Raw genomic sequence first — 18445 nt, forward strand, 5'->3', positions numbered from 1 at the left:
TACTAAGTCTCATACAGCATCCCTAAAATACACAAGCTTGGAGAAGGAAAGATAGGGACACTCAAAAATTTTGAGAAAGTACTGAATATGGTGTTCCAGAAAAATGCATTTTTTGACAGGTATAGAGGATGTGCAAAAGGTTGGCATGTGGCTGTTTGCCTCTGTATTTTGCCAATCTAGCCTTAAACCAGGGGTCTCAAACTCAGTTTACCTTAGGGCCAGTGCCAGTCCTCAAATCCTCCCAGAGGGCCAATGTCACTCATGCTGCCCAGAACCCGCCTCCCAAAAAACTCCGCCCCCCCCCACCTGCCTAAGGCTCTGGGATGGCGTTTGGGTGGGGGAAGAGGTCTGGGGTAGGGGATTGGGGTGCAGGCTCTCGGAGGGAGTTTGGATGCAGAAGGGCTGAGAGGTTGGGCTCTGGGAGGGAGTTTGGGTGGGGGAAGGCGCCTGGGATGCAGGCTTTGGGATGGAGTTTGGGGGCTGAGGGGTGTGTGGGGAGGGGGTGCAGGCTCTGGGATGGGAGTTTGGGGCTGGTGGGGTGCATGGGAAGGGGGTGCAGGCTCTGGGAGGGAGTTTGGGGGCTGGGGGAATGTGAGGAGGGGGTGCAGGCTCTGGGAGGGAGTTTGGGGACTGCAGGGGGTGTAGGGAGGGGGTGCAGGCTCTGGGAGGGAGTTTGGGGACTGCGGGGGTGTATGGGAAGGGGAAAGGGGTGCAGGCTCTGGGAGGAAGCAGGGGTGTGGTGCTTACCTGGGGCTCCAAGGCAGGGCAGGCCGGGGGGCCTCCACGCGCTTCTGCCCCCAGGCACCACTCCCGCAGCATCCCATTGGCCGCAGGGGCGCTCGGGGCGGGGGCAGCACACGGAGGCACAGCCCCGCCCCACCACTGGGCCGCAGGGAGGGGCTGGCAGCCACTGGAGCAAGCAGGCAGACACTGCTCAGCTCTGCTGCGCTGCCGGGGCCCCTGAGTGGGGAGCGCCCGGGGGCAGCAGGTGGGGCCAATGGAGAGACCCGGCCCCAAAACTGCTGGAGCCCCCCGGGCCACACTGGGGAGGCTTGCGGGCCATAGATGGCCCGCGGGCCAGACATTTGAGATCCCTGACTTAAATGTCCTGGAGTTCAGTACAGTAACTCCTCACTTAACGTTGTAGTTATGTTCCTGAAAAATGCAACTTTAAGCGAAACAGTGTTAAGCGAATCCAATTCCCCATAAGAATTAATGTCAATAGCGGGGGTTAGGTTCCAGGGAAATTTTTTTTGCCCGACAAAAGGCATTATATACATTTTAAACAATTTTAAAGAAACAATTTAATACTACAGTCATCATTGCTGAGTATGAAGCAATGGGAGGTGCCCCCGCCCTACCCCACACAGGCACAGTCCACTGGCACTGCAGACAATGAGGCAGGCAAGGAGGCTGAAGGTGCTGTAGGCTAGGAGAAACACGTTGCGCAACAGCAGCTGCAGCTTCCCCTACTGTGCAAGCACCAGGGGTGGGGGGCTCAACCCTCGGCCCACCCACTCCACCCCTTCCCCCAAGCCCCCACCCTTTACCTGCCTCTTCTCTCCCCCACCTCCTCCCCCTTTACTCCGCACACCACATCCTCGCTCCTCCCCCCCCCCTGCCTACGGCAGTCAGCTGATTTGTGGCATTCAGGAGGCAGGGGAGGGAGGGGGAGCCTGCACGCCGAGTCCTCGCTCCTCCCCCTCCCTCCTGAACACCGCAAACCAGCTGATTGCCGTGGGCAGGAGGCGGGGGGAGCAGGGTGAAGGCGTTGATCTGTGGGGGAGGCGCTGGGGGGGCATAGGAGAGCTGATACGGGGGCTGCCAGCTGTGGACAAAGCAGGCAACCAAACAACGTTATAGCGGAGCATTGCACAACTTTAAATGAGCATGTTCTGTAATGGAGCAGGGACGTAAGATCGAAACAACGTTAAGCGAGAGGACATTTAAGTGGGGAATTACTGTAGTACCTTTTTAATATCTTGCTCTGGAAGAATCGCAAGGATGAAAAACTTGAAGTGTCTTTCACATTAAGCCAGATATCCTCCCAGGTTTCTGTTGTGATAGTGAGGCTAAATTCTTTTTATCATTGTTATTTGAGACTGAGACAGAGGTTACTTCAGAGCCTTAAACCACATATCAGTAATATCATTACATATCAGTAATTCCTACAAAGTGACTCTTGTTTCCATATTTCTTAACATTTTCTTCTAGAGGTGAGAGAGTTGAAATGGACCAGTTTTCCCCATCTGTGCATGAATCCTTGAGCATAGCTGCAGAAAGAAGGAACCGTGAAACAGTGATACTGATATTTGTTAGACTGGCCTCCTTAGACAACATGTGTATCATTTTGTATGAGGTCTTTAATTTTTGTTAGTTCTTTTTTCTATCCAAATTGTCTTAAGCATGGAGTTGGCCTTGATACTGAGGAGTGGGTTATCACATAGTGGTACGAGAAGAGAATTAGTAAGATTGGATGCTTTAATCATTTTAACATGTTGCAGGATGCGCCATGTAGATACAAAGACTGGATTTTTCCTTAAGGGTGTGGGTAGCCTCTTAAGATATATAAAAGAAGAGCAGGAACCGAACGGTATACCTGAACTTTTTTCTATCTCAAACCAGGCCAATGTGTATACAGAGCCACTGGAGTGGAACCACCTTACAATAAGACACAATTGGAATGCTGGATAATATAGATAAAAATCTGGCAACCCCATGTAACCTTCAGTTGCCCAGGATTTTTCAGAAGTCCATTGTGACAAGTGAAGCTGTTTTATATCCCATGTAAATTGCACCATAAGCCTATTTATTCGAGCAAAGAGTGAAAGAGAGACCTTGAAAGGCAATAGACTAATAATATACCGTATATACTCGTTCATAAGCTGAATTTTTTTAGTAAAAAAGGGAAGCACCAGAGAAAGGGGTCGGCTTATGAACGGGTATAGAGAGGGAGAGGCGGGACACAGCCCCTTCCCAGAACAGAGGGAGCAAGGAGAGGCAGCACAGCCAGCAGAGCCAGAAGGGAAGAGGCGGGGCCAGAGTCTCTCCGCTTCTGACCACGCTGCTCTCCCCACAGCCTCCAAAGCAGCTGCAGCTCTGGGGCTGGCAGGCTGCAGCCGTGCCAGTCAGGCCCGCCCCCCCAGAGCAGGCTGTGGCCACGCCGCCCGGCCCATCGAAGCATGCTGCAGCTGTGCTGCCCGGCCCAGCCCGCTGGAACATGCTGTGGCTGCGCCGCCCGGTCAGGCCCGCCGGAGCAGGCTGCAGCCGCGCTGCCCAGCCTGCTGGAGCAGCTCCAGCCAGGCCAGAGACATCCTCCCTGGCCCTCCCCAGATAAGATGGGAAGGGATGAGATGGGGAGAGTGTGGGGGTCCTGGGCTAGGGGTGGGGTCATGTGGGGGGTGGTCACAGGGGTTACTCCCTGACTCCTAGCTTCTCCCCCCAAAAAAATTTCCCCACCAGTTGCTGTCCCAGCCAGTCAGGGTAAGCAGCTAGCGCGCTGGGACACTTTGTTTACTTAGGTTTATCTCCATGCCTGCGGACGCTTGAGGTAAATAAACCATCTCGGCCCACAAGCGGCTTATCCTGATGACCTGGGAGACAAAGTTTGCTGACCCCTGAATTATAGGATCAGCTTATGAACGGGTTATAAAAATTTTCCATTTTTACTTACCCATCTTGGGGGGGGAGGGGGGGGAGGCTTATAAACAAACCGGCTTATGATCAAGTATATACGGTAAGTCAATGTTGAACAGATATTCATTTTGGCTATTTTTGTTCTCCCCAGTAAAGAAAGAAGGAGGAGATGCCACCTCTCTACATCCTTGGAAATTTCTTTTAATATATATAGTCCATATTTATAGAAACAATTTTTGGAAGCTTAGTATATATCTTAACACCTAATTAAGTTATTTCCTTGCATATTTGAAATGAAAAATGCTGAAACTGAGAAGGATCTGGTCTTCTGAATATATCCATCACTTCTGATTTATTCGAGCTAATGTGAAAACCAGAGATCTCTCCAAAAATGTCAACTACATTCAACAGTGATGGGAATGATGAGGATGGATCCTTCAACAGTACAAAAAATGTCATTAGCATATAAACTGATTTTGTATTCTTTCCAGTTTATAGTCACACTTTCAATGGCTGAGTCCTGAGATATGTGCATTGCCAGTGATTCCAGAGAGAGATTAGAAAGGAAGGGTGACGGCACAGCCCTGTCATGTGTGTCTTTCTAGTTGAAATGTGGGAGAAATAATTCCATTAGTTGATAGTGAAGCAAGGGGAGAATTGTATGATCCACTGACCCAGTTCAGGAATACTGGTCCGAATCCAAATTTTTTTAGGACAGCCATTATATAAGGCCATTCAACTCTATCAAAGACCTTTTCTGCACCTAAAGATAAAGCTATGGAGGGAACATCTGAAATCTGAGTTTGCTGGATGAAGTGCATGATTTTTCTTGTATTATAGCAGCCAATCTTCCTTTAATGAAACCTACCTGATCTGTGTGTATAATTGATGGGATGATGGTGTCTAGTTGTGTCACTAAAATTTTTGCAATTATTTTGCAGTTTGTGTTTAATAGAGATATGGGGCAGAAGTCGCCACAGTTGCGACCATCTTTGTTCTTTAATATGTAAGTAATTAAAGCAGTTCTCATGTCATGAGATGTGGTTCCTTTTTGGAATATTTCAGTGAAGACCTTTGAAAGACTAGAAGATAAGCTGATTAAAAAACGTTTTGTAGAAATATGCCAGAAAGCCATCTATCCCAGGGGCCTTCCTGGAATTCATATTTTTTATAGCCTGTTCGATCTCTTTTGTTGTGAAAGCTTTGTCCATAAAGAGCACGAGTTCTGAGGTAAGGTAATTAAAAGGTAGACCTTCAATAAAATGATCAAATTTATTAGAGCCACACTGGTTGTCTGATTTATATAAAGCTTGATAGAATTGCTTAAATTGTTATTTACATCTATTGCTTCAAGGATGGCTATCATCTTGTAATAAGGAACAAATATTGTTGACCAGTTCCATTGTAAGTCTTCAGGCAAGTAGTTCACCTGCTTTCTCGCCCCATTCATAATATCTTTGTTTGACCCTGTTGAGTGTAAATTTGATGTGGCTAGATAAGCATTCATTATATTTATATTTGGCATTGATTAGAGAATGTAGGAGGTTTTCATTATTTGGGTCAGTCTTGTGCATTCTCTGCAACTCATTTATTTCCTTGGCTAGAGGGCTTAGTAACTTGAGTCTCTCGGTCTTTGTTTTGGGAACAGGGCCGGCTCCAGGCACCAGCTTAACAAGCAGGTGCTTGGGGCGGCCAAGGGAGAGGGGCGGCACCTGCGGCAATTCGTGGGCGGCAGGTCCCTCACTCCCTCTAGGAGCGAAGGACCTGCCGCTGAACTGCCGCCGCCGATCGCGGCTTTTTTTTTTTCCAATTGCCGCTGCCGATCACGATCGCGGCTTTTTTTTTATTTTCCTTTTTTTTGCTTGGAGCAGTAGAAATGCTGGAGCCGGCCCTGTTTGGGAGGAAACTAGCATCTTCAAGCTAGCATTGCAAGCTAGGAATATTTTTAGCACCATGAAATGGCACTATTCTCTTCTTTGAGGTGAAAGCACAGGGACACCATCTTCCACAAGCTTTTTTCATCTAGTTCCTGACTTGTCCAGAAATTGATTGTTTTTGCACCACAGAACTTTGCCATAGTCATGCACAGAGTGTCCTGTTTCCAAACAGCCAGGTACATGGAGGTACAGAATGCTATCAAGGACCTCCCTTTTAAAGGGCCAAACCTCTTCAGCAGTGACACTGACACCTCTCTCCATAGCCTAAATGATTCTAGAGCAACTCTGCAATTCCTCAAGATATACATGCCTGCGATGAAAAGACAGTTCAGTAAATCCCAGATAGCTCAACGTTCCAGGCCAATGCATAGCAGGCCTAGACAAGGCCTATGGAGCTACCCTGAAAGGAGTTCAGACCACACAAGAAAGGGCCCTCTGCAACCATCACGTCTCATTCAGTGACTTTGACAAAAAACAGTTTTGATTACCCAGTCAAGGGTCACAAACCAGCCCCTTCTCTGAATCTCATGCTGTGAGAAACCACCCTCCACCCTCCTTTCTAGAATCATCTCTGTCATTTCTTGCCTGCCCCGGAGTGCATTGTGTAAGACAAATGGATCCTGGAGGTGGTTTCAGCAGGATATACTCTGTTCTAGTCTGTTCTGTTCCCTCCAGTCACCTGCTGTTCCCTGTCCTTCTTCCAGGGAGGTCCAATCTCTCCTTCTTGGGGGCAACTGAGCCAGTTCCCCCAGAATTCACTGGAAGAGGATTCTATTCCAGGCACTTCCTGGTCCCCAAGGGGAAAGGGAGCTGGAGACTGATCCTAGCAACAATAATGCCATCCTTGGATCCCAGGGACTGGTTTGTTGCCCTCGATCTCCAGAACATGTATTTTCATGTACCTATGCCCCTGTCCCACAGACTCTTCCTGTGCTCCGTCAGATCACTACCAGTACTGGGATCCTTTGCCTTTCAGCTGCCTCAAAGGTCTTTTCCAAATTCCTCTCCATTGTCATGGCCAAACCTGTGCCACTGGGTATTAACCGACTTTCTCCACCTAAATGACTGGCTCCTCAAGGGCCGCTCACTTCCCGACATCAGCCACCAACAAGGCCTTTGCTGTCTTTCACTTTGTTTGAACCAAGACAAGTCCACCCTATCCCCGGTATACCACATAGAGTTTATTGGAGCTGCTCTAGACTCCTCAACTGCCAAAGCCTACCTGCCAGCAGACAGGTTTGTCACAATGGCCAGACTCATTACCACACTGCAACAGAATCCTCAGTCCACAGTATAGACATGCCTCTAGCTATTAGGCCACATGTTGGCCTGCACATTTGTGATGCCTCATGGACAGTAGCACCTCGATTGCATTCAGGCATGACTAAGGATGGCTTATACCCCCAAGAGAAACTGCCTCATCAAACAGCTCACCTTACCTTCGGAAGTACTTGTCGTCTTAACCCAGTGGAAGGACCCTTGCAAGTGCAGGGGTCCCCTTTACATGACCACCACCATTGAGGTCATCCCTGTGGATGCCTCCCTACTGGGCTGGTTTACTCAACTCTTGGACTCCACAGCCCAGAGAAAATGGACTCTCCAGGAGTCATCTCTCCATAGCAATATCATCTAACTCATGGCAGTTCACTATGTGTGGCAGCACTTCCTCCCCAGCATCGAAGACCATTCAATCAAGGTGATGCTGAGCAACAGGACAGCAGTGTACTATACAGACTGCCAAGGGGGAGCAAGATCCCAGTCCATATGCACAGAAGCCATGAGGCTTTGGAACTGGTGCATCTCCTGCCTCACAGACATCTCAGTGGTCTCCCTAGTGGGCCTGCAGAACACCATAGTGGACTCCCTCAGCTGGCACTTCCACCAGGACCACAAGTGGGAACTCAATGACTCGGTCTTCCAGAACATCTGGCAGTCCTGGGGACTTCTCGAGGTAGATCTTTTTGCAACACTCTCCAATGAGAAATGCCACCACTTTTTTGCTCAAAGTGAGGGAGAGGAGTGTCACAACTCCCTGGGGGATGTCCTCATCATCACCTAACCTCACACACTCCTATATTTCTACCTCCAACACCTCTAATACAAGCTGAAACAAGATCACGCAGTAGTGATGCTCATACCTCTGGCCTGGCCGTGCCAAGTTTGGTTCCAGGACCTGCTTTACCTTTTCCTTCGAATGACTTTCCACCTCCCTCTGGCAGCAGATCTCTTGACTCAGAGCTCAGGGGCCATAACCCACCCCAGTCTGGCTGCTCTTCACCTCAAAGTCTGGCTGCTAGATGGTTCTCGGGCATAGAACTCGACTATTCTCTGGAAGTTTACTCTGTACTCCTGGGCAGTAGTAAACCACCTTCAAAAGTGGAAATGTTTCCAGGTCTGGTGTGCCCAATATTTGTATTTCGTCTAGATGCTCTCCTCTCTAACAGCTCTTAACAAACTGGAGAAATGGCCTGAAATAAATAGGATGAAATTCCATAAGGACAAAGGCAAAGGGGGGGCTGTGTCAGGCCCCAGGCCTCCACAGGGGGGGAGGGGGCATTGGCCCCAGGCTTCTGCAGGGGGGCAGGAGCAGGCTTGGGGGTCAGGGGGGAAACTGCAGAGTGGAGAGGGTTGGGGCCGGGTCGCTCCACTTCCTGCTGCCCGGTGAGTGCAGGGCAGGCCCGACCCTGCACTCATGGGGCAGCGGGAAGTGGAGCGACCCAGACCCAGCCCGCTCCACTCTGCTCCCCTGGCTCCTGGACTTGGGGGACAGGGAGGACCACCCCCAGCACTCGCCAGCGGCACGGAGTGGGCTGGGGCCGAGTCGCTCCACTTACCACCGCTGGTGAGTGCAGGACACCCGACTCCTGCTGCAGTCCTCAGGGGAAAAGCTGGAGTGGGGGCGGGGCTGGGGCGGAGCAGGGGTGGGAAGAGGCAGGGCTGGGGCAGGGCGGGGCCATGGGGAAGAGGCGGAGCAGGGGCTGGAGCAGCACACAGCTGCGTAGGGCACCAGGAAATTTGGTGCCCCAAATTTCCTGGTGCCCTACGCAGCTGCGTACTTTGCATGTGGGTAGGGACGGCCCTGACTACTGATCTGATCCAGCATGGCAGTTCCTGTTCAATGGTAGGATTACAAGAAACCCAGATTTGAGAATAGTCACTCCAGGAGCTTGTGGAATTCTGGTGCAGCAGGGACGTGGCACTCCTTTCTACAAGGAGGTTGGATGCACATAACAGGAACACCTCCTACTGGTTGGAACGCAGCATCGTGTAGGTGCTCACTTTGCCTGCTGAGCTATAGTATGAATGAATGTCGTATTTGTGAATAACTGTAAAAGAGCAGTTTGTTAGAAAGGGAAGGAAATGAAGGAGTGAGGACACTTAGTCTGAACCAGGTTTTGATTAATCTACAGCTAAAATGCTTTGGAAAGTTATGACCAGAAAATAAAATAAACACATGAAAACACACTGTTTGCTTTCCAGTAATATGTTTTGTTATAGCCTAAGGAACTTTTCCTTTATGTGATAAACAATTTCATTTTACTTTGTGATGCACATAGAACAGGGGAGGCCAAACCATGGCTCGCAAGCCGCATGCAGCTCTTTGTGGAGCCCCCACCCACCCACCTTCTCTGCCTACCAGACTGGGAGAGGGGAGCTGGGGGCTTCTGCCCTGCGATGGGGTGGTGAGGCTAGGGGCTTCTGCCAGGAATGACTGGTGCCTGCCAAGAAGGTGGGGGGGACGACACAATTTAAAGATTCAGCCCCCCCCCAGCCTGAATCATCCCCCGCCTTACCCTCAGTGGCCCCTCCCTGAGGCTCCCAGCTGTTAGCTCTGTGTGGAGAGGCAGCAGCAAACAACTGGGAACTGCAGGGAGGGGCCACTTCTTTAGTTCCATGGGGAGAGGCAGCGGCTCTTCCTGCAGCTCCCAGCTGTTTGTTGCTGCCTCTCCCCACGGCTGCAGCTACCAGCTTGCTGGTTCCAGCAGCTGCCATGCAGGGAGTGGGCCCTGCAGCATCATGTGACCAAGCAGGGCCAGCAAACCCTGGCAAAAAATCAGGGGGTGGGGGGACGACATAGTATGCCCTCCGCCCCATGTGTCGCCTCTGGCTTCTGCCCAGCAGGGAGAGAGCTCTCGGTGCTTCAGCCCTGTGGGGCACGCCTTCTAGGGCTTGGGGCTTCAGCCCCAGCAGGCACCTCCCCTGGGGCTGAAGCCCCCAGACCTCCCTCCCCACAGGGCTGAAGCCTTGAGCTCTAGCAGGCATGCCCCGGCTCTCAAACTTCTGAAGATTGTCATATGTCTATGTAAGATTAGACTGTGTCTGAACACCCCGACATAGAAGAAAGGAGAGGTTTTGCAGTCATCTCAAGTCGATTCTTATCAAAAGCTATGTGGTCCAAAGTAATGCTAGCCCAGGTAATGATCAGATGTGCACTTCATGCTCACCTATCTATACTTTATGCTTTAATTAAATAATTTCCTGTTGATATCTATGTATTCTGTTACCATTTCTAGGAAAATAATACTTTAAAACATAAAAATATGGCGTGAAATTGGAATTGATGACAGTTGGGAACAAATAGCACTAGCTTCAGCCAGTTCATAGCAGAAGTAGATACTCAAGCGTCCCGCCACAGTTCTAACAAGGTGTCACGTTTCTGACATACAACATCCTTCCAGTTCTACTTCAGAGTCTGCCATGAATATAGGCTGTCAATCAGTCTGAATCAAACGGAGATTGTTGTAACATGGACAAATGAGGAATAATGTAGGAGACCACTAAATTAATTTCTTTTAAACTTTTTTTTATTGCGACCTCATCCACATGTATAAAGATGACAGAATAGTGAATTTGCTCTATGCATCATCATGTTCCATAGACATCTGGCTGATGCATCCTAAAGTTATCAGTATGTTTAAAAATGATCTTTTTAAAAAAAAATGTATTGACTTGACCATGTTCTGTGAAAAACAAAATTGTGTTCCAAAATGAACAAGACTGTAATATTTAAAAATATAAGCCCATATGCTGCCCCATTCTGGTCGAGAAAAGGGAATGGAATCTTGTCCTATATTCCCTGCTAAGGATCCCCCTGGCATGTGGGGGGAGTCATTATCAAGCATAGAACTGTCATTGGCTCATCTTATGTGACCGTTCCTTTTAGCCATCGGTACAGAGGGTGGGGCACAAGCATGGCTGGAGCGTTGTGTGCTCTGGCTATCCTCAGATGACAGACAGTCCCTTTGGGACTATTGCTAGCTGGCATATTCTGCACCAGAGCTAGGCAGAGAATCAAGGAGCTGTAATCAGTTACCTGACAGCCCCTCATCTCAGCTGCATGGAAGAGAAACTCAGTACAGTAGAGTATCTAACCCATTTACTGTGTAATGTGTAAATTGTAATTCTTCAGTCTAGAGGCAGAATGGGGGAAACAGAGGAATTGCTTTATCAGACCAGTAGTCCATCTAATTGTGTATCCTGTCTCTGGTTGTAACCAGTATCAGGTGCGTTAGAGGAACAGTCAGGAATGGACAATTATGGAATAAGTTTGTCCATAGGGGAGATTTCTCCCTGGCCATGGTTGATTTGTGCCCCAAGGCATGAGGGTTTATAAATCCTTTTTAAAATTGCTTTTCCTATCTAATGCAACTTTAGGTGGTCTCATAATCCATACATTGTCTCATCCATTTTTTAAATGTCAATCCTACTGAGCTTTTGGTCTCAGAAGTATATTGTGGCAGTGATATTTGCATAATTGTTTCAGTTCTTGAAAGGCTTAAACTGTCTTTTTATTACTATTATTTATTAAATGGAAGTCATTAAAAAGAAGTTACAGAAGCAGTATGCTCCTTGAAGACCAAGACTATGTACTCTTTTAGGTGCTGTACCCACTCAGATATCAAAAAGCTGTGTGAACAATAGTTTCCAAATGCAACTTTATACTGTTGGAGCCTTCCCAAGCAGCAGAGGTGTTCAAGCAAGGAGGTTTCTCTGCAGAGTGGAAAACAAAAGCAGAGAAACCTCTTTCATGAGTTTCTGTGCTGCTGTTTGATATTAGGCTTGTTGCTTTATTTGATTGGCCTCTTGATATTGGGAACTAACAAAACAGTATCCAGAATGGGCAGAGAATTCATGTATTGATCAACACTGGTAATCAGCAGGAACAAGAAAAAGTTACATGAGGGTACATAAAAAGAACAGGAGTACTTGTGGCACCTTAGAGATTAACAAATTTATTTGAGCATACATTATTTGAGGGTACATAGTTTATAAAGAATGAATCATCCTCACAAGCAAGAACATGGTACTTCAGCAGCAGTTTGTAATTCTATTGCTAAATGTGAATTCTCTGGCCAGTTCCACAGCTGCCTATCTGGAGAAACTTCTGAGCACTGTGTCCAGTGTAATAGTAATTGTTATTCAATATCCTTGGACAAACATTCACTTCCTCCCATGGGGATGGTTTCTTTCGAACGTGCTGTTATTGTATGAAGAAAGAATGTATGCAATTGTGTTTGCAAAGGAAAGACGTTTGTACTTGAGCAATGAATGTGATAAGAACTATTTTGTTTCACAGAATATTCAGAAAAGGTTCTGCTTCCTAACTTGTGATGCTGCCAGTTACCTTGGCGACAACCTACGAGGAATAGGCTCAAAGTTTGTGAGCTCTTCTCAGATGCTAACTTCCTGTTCAGAATGCCCCACTCTTTTCGTAGATGCTGAAACAGTGAGTATATTCCTGTAGCGGATAATAACTAGCATGTCCAGTTTGTGTCGTGTAAAAGAGGCTAGGGTGGCAACAGTTTTGGGAGATTTTTCTTGTTTAAGTTGTCTAGTAGTTTGGAGACAGATATTGGGGCCTTGGAGAGACCCCCTGATTATCCCACCTTTGGTCTGCTGAAGAATATACTTATCAAGGGGCACCTGCCCTCTTGGATTCCTACACATACATCTCCTGATTATAGTGCTTTTTTCCCCCATTGTCAACCAAACTTCCATTGCATTTTCATACTCTTTTATTAGAGATTAATAATGCTGGTAAGTGGTTCTTTAAATGAGATGTGTTCAAGAATCTGTGTCTCAAGACGAACAAAGGATATAATTGCCTGTAAGTTTTACCAATATAACTGTGTCAATTAGGGATATGATTTTATTTTTTAACAATATATTTATAACAGTAGAAGCCCTAGTGTGGACACAGCTATCCCAATATAAAGGTGAGTTCTATTGGCATAGTTATTCCCCTTCTTGTACAGGAATAGCTATGCTGGTATAAAGCACTTTATGCCAATATAACTGCATCTACACTCGGGGGGAAGGGGTGGATGGTTGTACCACTTTAACTATAATATAATGTAGTTAAAGTGGTACAACTTTCTAATGTAGACAAGTCCTTAGAAACCAGGTTCAGCTCATTAGTTGTAGACTATTTACAATGACAGGAGGATGAAGGTGACCAAACTTGGAAGAAGTTTACCAGACAGTTTACCAGATTCATCTGTTTACCAGACAGTTCAGCAAAGTTTATCCGAAACCTACATTCCTAGTGAGCTGGTGGTGTTGATGTTGCAATGTGCTGACACAATGATTGGCAATGCAAACATCTGAACCTCACTCAGAATGTTCTTGGGTTGTCAGGCTTAGATTTCTACACAAACTATTTGTACAGCCTTATTGGAGAATACTGGAAATATCCAGCTTCTTTTGTTGGAAGTGATTTTGTTTTCTTCAGTCAAAATTGTGCTTATAATAAGGATGCGAGTTTGTGGTTTGAAGAGATTGTAGAGCAGAATCTTGCTAGTTCACACTTTGATGAAACCCAAATCCACATATTCACAGTTTGCATTATGTTTTGGATTAGTAATGATAATAATGATAATAACTAAGCAATAACTTAGCAACACTTAGTTGCTTTTGTAGGCCAAAAGAATTGCACACACCAGAGGGCTACTTGTATTCCTCCATTTCCCCACTCCACCCTCAAGCTCCCAGGTGCCATTCTCCCGTCTCTTCTTTTTCAGGGACTTCTTGCACACGCCCTGTGCCAGGGTCTCTGCATGCTTTCCCATTGCCCCCTCTTCCCCATCTCAGGGTGTTATACCAATAGAATAAAAACCAGCAGGATCTTATTAAGAAGGATAAGGCAAAGATGCCACATTTATTGTAAATATAATGATAAAGCAAAAGATAAAAGTAAACAACGTTGTTTGACTACTTATTTCTATCACTACTTATTTCTTATACACACCCACATATATAGAGAGAGAGATTTATTCACACAATCATTTATTCAAGTTCTGTATAGGTGTTATAGTTACCAGCCTAGAAGTTGCTCATGCCAAGTTACTGGCCACGTATCTTGGTCATGAGGATGGAGCCGAGTCTGTGTCAGATGCACCTGATGCTCCTGGAGGTTGGCAGCAGAACCAGAGACTCAAAGTCATCAGTCTTGAGAGTCCATTCTTATAGGAATTAATTCCTATGTTAGGCCTGGTCCCTACTAAGCCCCCACTTCGGACTAGGGTACGCAAATTCAGCTACGTTAATAACGTAGCTGAATTCGAAGTACCTTAGTCCGAACTTACTGCGGGTCCAGACGCGGCAGGGAGGCTCCCCCGTCAATGCCTAGTACTCCTCTCGCCGAGCTGGAGTACCGGCGTCGACGGCGAGCACTTCCGGGATCGATCCCAGAACATCAATTGCCTGCCGCCGGACCCTCCGGTAAGTGTAGACGTACCGTTAGTCTATGGGAGCTGTTTCATCCTGCTGTTGCTGACTTAATCAGCAGATGGCACATTCCTGGACACATTCCTGGGCACATTCCTGGTGGCTCCAAACTGTCCCAAGTTTGTGTTTCTCATCCTTCCAGGTGACGGGGTGGATCCCAGTTTACCCTCCGGGGGTTTTCTGGTCATCCACTTGACACATTCTTCGGGCCGATGGATACTCCCTTTCTAGGCTGGCACTTCCCTAACCATTCATGTATATCAAGCATTCATCAGCATACATTTCATATTTTAACCATATTTTAATTTACTGTCTCCACCACTTTCAGGGTGTGTGCTAATTCATTTGAGACTCCCAGCCCTTTAATCACAGAGGGTGGAGGTCTGTCCTAGGAGCCGTTGAATGAAGTGAAAGTCACTTAACGGCTTATAGTGTTTGTTTACATTGTATCAATTACTTCAAGAACAAAGTCAATTAACTTGTTTGTAAGTTTTACATAGTAATAAAGTATCTTTTACAGGATAGATATAATCAATGGTTTCTACAGACAGTAGCTTACAAGTTTTAACAGAAGACCCAAGAGATTTTTGTACTTGGTGAAACTGTTGGATTTTAAAGTGTGGGGGACAAATTATGAGGGGGTCACTGTCACTTGGGGGAATCACTGTTAGTACCTTCTTTAATATCCCTACACTTATACACATTGATTCCATCAATACATTGTCATGCTGTGAAGCAAGGCTTCTCTCGTGGTGCTGCTCTGGACAGGGCAAAGTAGTTGGAGTACCATGTATTTCTGTTGGAGAAAAAAGAGTGAAGAAGCCACCAGCAGGTGGCTTTTGAAGAGGCCAACCAATTTTAGTGGGGCAGGTTTTCAGAATGGCCTTCTTTTTGCTGCTTTGCTGTTCAGTATGGGGCTCTTGGGAAAGCCAACAGTGCCTGTGCACTCCCTCAGCGGCCCTACATGCCTCAGTGATTGAAGTTAACAAGCAGCCAACATTGTGTGCATTGCCAGGTTGGCATGGAACACTTCATGACATTTGAGTCATCTCTTCCTCTTCTAGCTCTATATCTGAAAGAGAAGAGGAGGGGGCAGAGCTGGCTCTAGCCATGTTGAGACATCAGACAACACAATATGCTCAGCAGCTTCATTTGAGTTCAGTGTAATATGGGTTGTATGATACAGTCTGGCTCTACGAAATGAGACAACCTTTCTAATTTCTTGTGACTTCGTCCATCTTTTATCAGTTAGCCATAGGTAGATGTTCTGTGGTGGCAGTGTGATCTTGCGCATTTTATATAAAGCTGCAAGCTAGAAATGTCTGATCTATAATCTGGGTCTGCTCTGACTCACTGCTGTGGCCTCTGAAAAGTTATTAATTTCTGTGCATCTGTTTCTGTATCTGTAAAAATGTGTATATTGTTACTTACCTCACAGGAGACTTGTGAAGATTAACTGGTTAATATTTGTACAGCACTTTGTGTATTTATTTGGGAAGGTCAGCTCTGTAGCATTTTGAGCTGAAGCCCAGAGTACAAATGTGTTTCCTGAGATTTTAGTAGTAAGGGCTAAGGTGGCTTGTCTCAGCTCCAGTAGCTCCTGAACATGCACTGCAGATGGAATCAAGCTCTGAAAGTCAAAAGAAAATGCTAGTTATTCCAGAAACCCTTACTGGCTGCCAGAACCATTAGCAAGATGGATTGTGTTTTCAATTTTAATTCCAGTTGGAGCAGGAACCTGTACATCCAGCAGTGTTAGTAGAGTTTTAGCATGGGATTGAGACTGGCAACGGGTAAACTTTAAAGTGCCTTTTTGCAGTGCATACCATAGCTTCTACTTTACAAATATGTTTCTTCTTTAATAGTAAAATTTACTGGCCCATTTTTTATTTTAATGTTTCCAGCTTCTCTCTTGTGGACTTCTTGAAAAGCTAAAATTCAGTGTTCTAGAACTACAGGAGTATTTGGACACATACAACAACAGGAAAGAAGCAACTCTCTCAGTAAGCAAGATTTCTATGCTTTATTGCCCTGTGTATTCATATATTAAAACGTTTTGATCTCAAATCTGTTTAAATTAATAGTAGTATAACATTTTGTAGGTCAATATTGTATCTAGAATTTGGATCCATAAATGTCTTCTCTCTCTTTTTTTGGAAGATATGGTAATTGATACAACAAGAATTAAAAGAATGGCTCTTTATAGAGCTTAATTTCAAATGTGTGTGCATTCTCTAGTCTGTCAAGCTGCTCCTCTCTATTAATTAGTAATTCATGTATTAATTTGTTTTGTTTATACAATATAAACACTATTAGAAATCAGAATTCTAGCTTTTTAACTCAATCCGCTAATGCAAAATGTGTTGGGCTGTATGAATGAAGAGCTTAATTGCAAAACTTGACTTAATATGTTTTCAAGACATCATATTGTGAGACTAAAATACTTTGTTACCCTTCTTTAAATCTAGCCAGAGCTAATACCTCACTTTTTTTCTCTGAAAACAGTGGCTTGCAAACTGCAAAGCAACGTTTGCTGGGGGTTCACAAGATGGAGTTATTACTTGTCAGCCAGGGGACTCTGAAGAAAAGGTAATAAGGAGCTATTTTACTTTCCTGTCAAGTGACATTTATGCATTGTTTCTTGATGCCAAAAGAAGCTGGTGCCTTTACCTCCTTGTGTCCCTTTGCAGAGCTTGGACGCAATACCAGTTCTTGCACTCATGAGTCTGTTGTTGCTGTTGGCACAGGCCTGCCCAAACTGGATGGAGAATGGGTGGGGATATGGCTCTGTCCTCCCACTCTGCACCAGCAAGCAGAGCTGGCCCCTGACCAGGGCAAATGGATGTTGCTCTGTAACAGCAGTGACTTTCCTACAGCATAATGTCTCTGGGAGTTCCTTCTGGTGCACTTTATTTCCAGAGCACCTTCAGTGTTGCCAGTGGCTTTGCAACCACAATCTGGCCCATTGTGTGTAGACTTTTTGCATTTGAGCTTTAATACCTGAAATATTAAGCCTTTCACCTTTAAGTTATTGGCTGAAATCCAGCTGATGTTAGTAGTAACAAAATATTTACCATCAAAGGACTTTTCAGTGGTCTGTGAAGTAATTAATGCTGTGGAAAAACATTTATGCGAAACAATGTTTCATGCATTGCCTTTGAAACAAAAGATTCCTGTATATGCTATGGAGTGATTGCCATAAAGCATTCAACAGTCTTCCTGGTTCTTTGCTATTTTAACTATACAGAACAATTGGTATCTCAAACACCATTGTGTGGGAAGTGTTGGAAAATGTTATTCTTTCTTTTCTAATGGCAAATATTGTATACGTTCATGGCAGAGCAAGTCCTAGACAATTTAGATGTCTTCAAGTCACCAGGGCCTGATGAAATACATCCTAGAATACTCAAGGAGCTGATTGAGGAGATATCTGAGCCATTAGCGATTATCTTCGAAAAGTCATGGACAACGGGAGAGATTCCAGAGGACTGGAAATGGGCAAATATAGTTCATAGTTATAAGGGGTTCTCAGTCAAGCTGGAAGGGCATATTGAGTGGGGTCCCACAGGGATCAGTTCTGGGTCTGGTTCTTCTTCAATATCTTCATCAATGATTTAGATAATGGCATTAAGAGTACACTTATAAAGTCTGTGGTTGAAGCTGGGAGGGGTTGCAAGTGCTTTGGAGGCTAGGATTACAATTCAAAATGATCTGGACAAACTAGAGAAATGGTCTGAAGTAAATAGGATAAAACTCAATAAGGACAAATGCAAAGTATGCCACTTAGGAAGGAATAATCAGTTGCACACATACAAAATGGGAAATGACTGCTTAGGAAGGAGTACTGGAGAAAGGGATCTGGGGATCATAGTGGATCACAAGCTAAATATGAGTCAACAGTGTAACACAGTTGTAAAAAAAGCAAACATCGTTCTGGGATGTATTAGCAGGAGTGTTGTAAGCCAGACACAAGAAGTAATTCTTCCACTCTACTCCGTGCTGTTTAGGCCTCAACTGGAATATTGTGTACAGTTCTGGGTGCCACTGTAACGCCGACAGACCCCGGTTGTCGGCGGGGGGATCGAACCAGGGACCTCTGGAGCTTAGTGTATGAGCCTCTACTGCATGAGCTAAAAGCCAACTGC

General features: G+C 45.9%; 1 protein-coding gene across 1 annotated transcript in view; it reads left to right on the top strand.

Moving 5' to 3' along the window:
- LOC112113029 (protein furry homolog) overlaps positions 1-18445 on the top strand; it is a 285155-nt gene that overhangs the window by 251563 nt on the left and 15147 nt on the right. The window contains exons 56-58 of the mRNA XM_029911959.1: positions 12151-12300; positions 16205-16303; positions 16806-16889. Coding sequence (XP_029767819.1) covers positions 12151-12300; positions 16205-16303; positions 16806-16889 — 333 coding nt within the window. The remainder of the gene's footprint in view (positions 1-12150; positions 12301-16204; positions 16304-16805; positions 16890-18445) is intronic.

The sequence above is a fragment of the Terrapene carolina genome, unplaced genomic scaffold, assembly GCF_002925995.2.
Source record: "Terrapene carolina triunguis isolate 2854851 unplaced genomic scaffold, T_m_triunguis-2.0 Scaffold139, whole genome shotgun sequence".
Lineage (NCBI taxonomy): Eukaryota > Metazoa > Chordata > Testudines > Emydidae > Terrapene > Terrapene triunguis.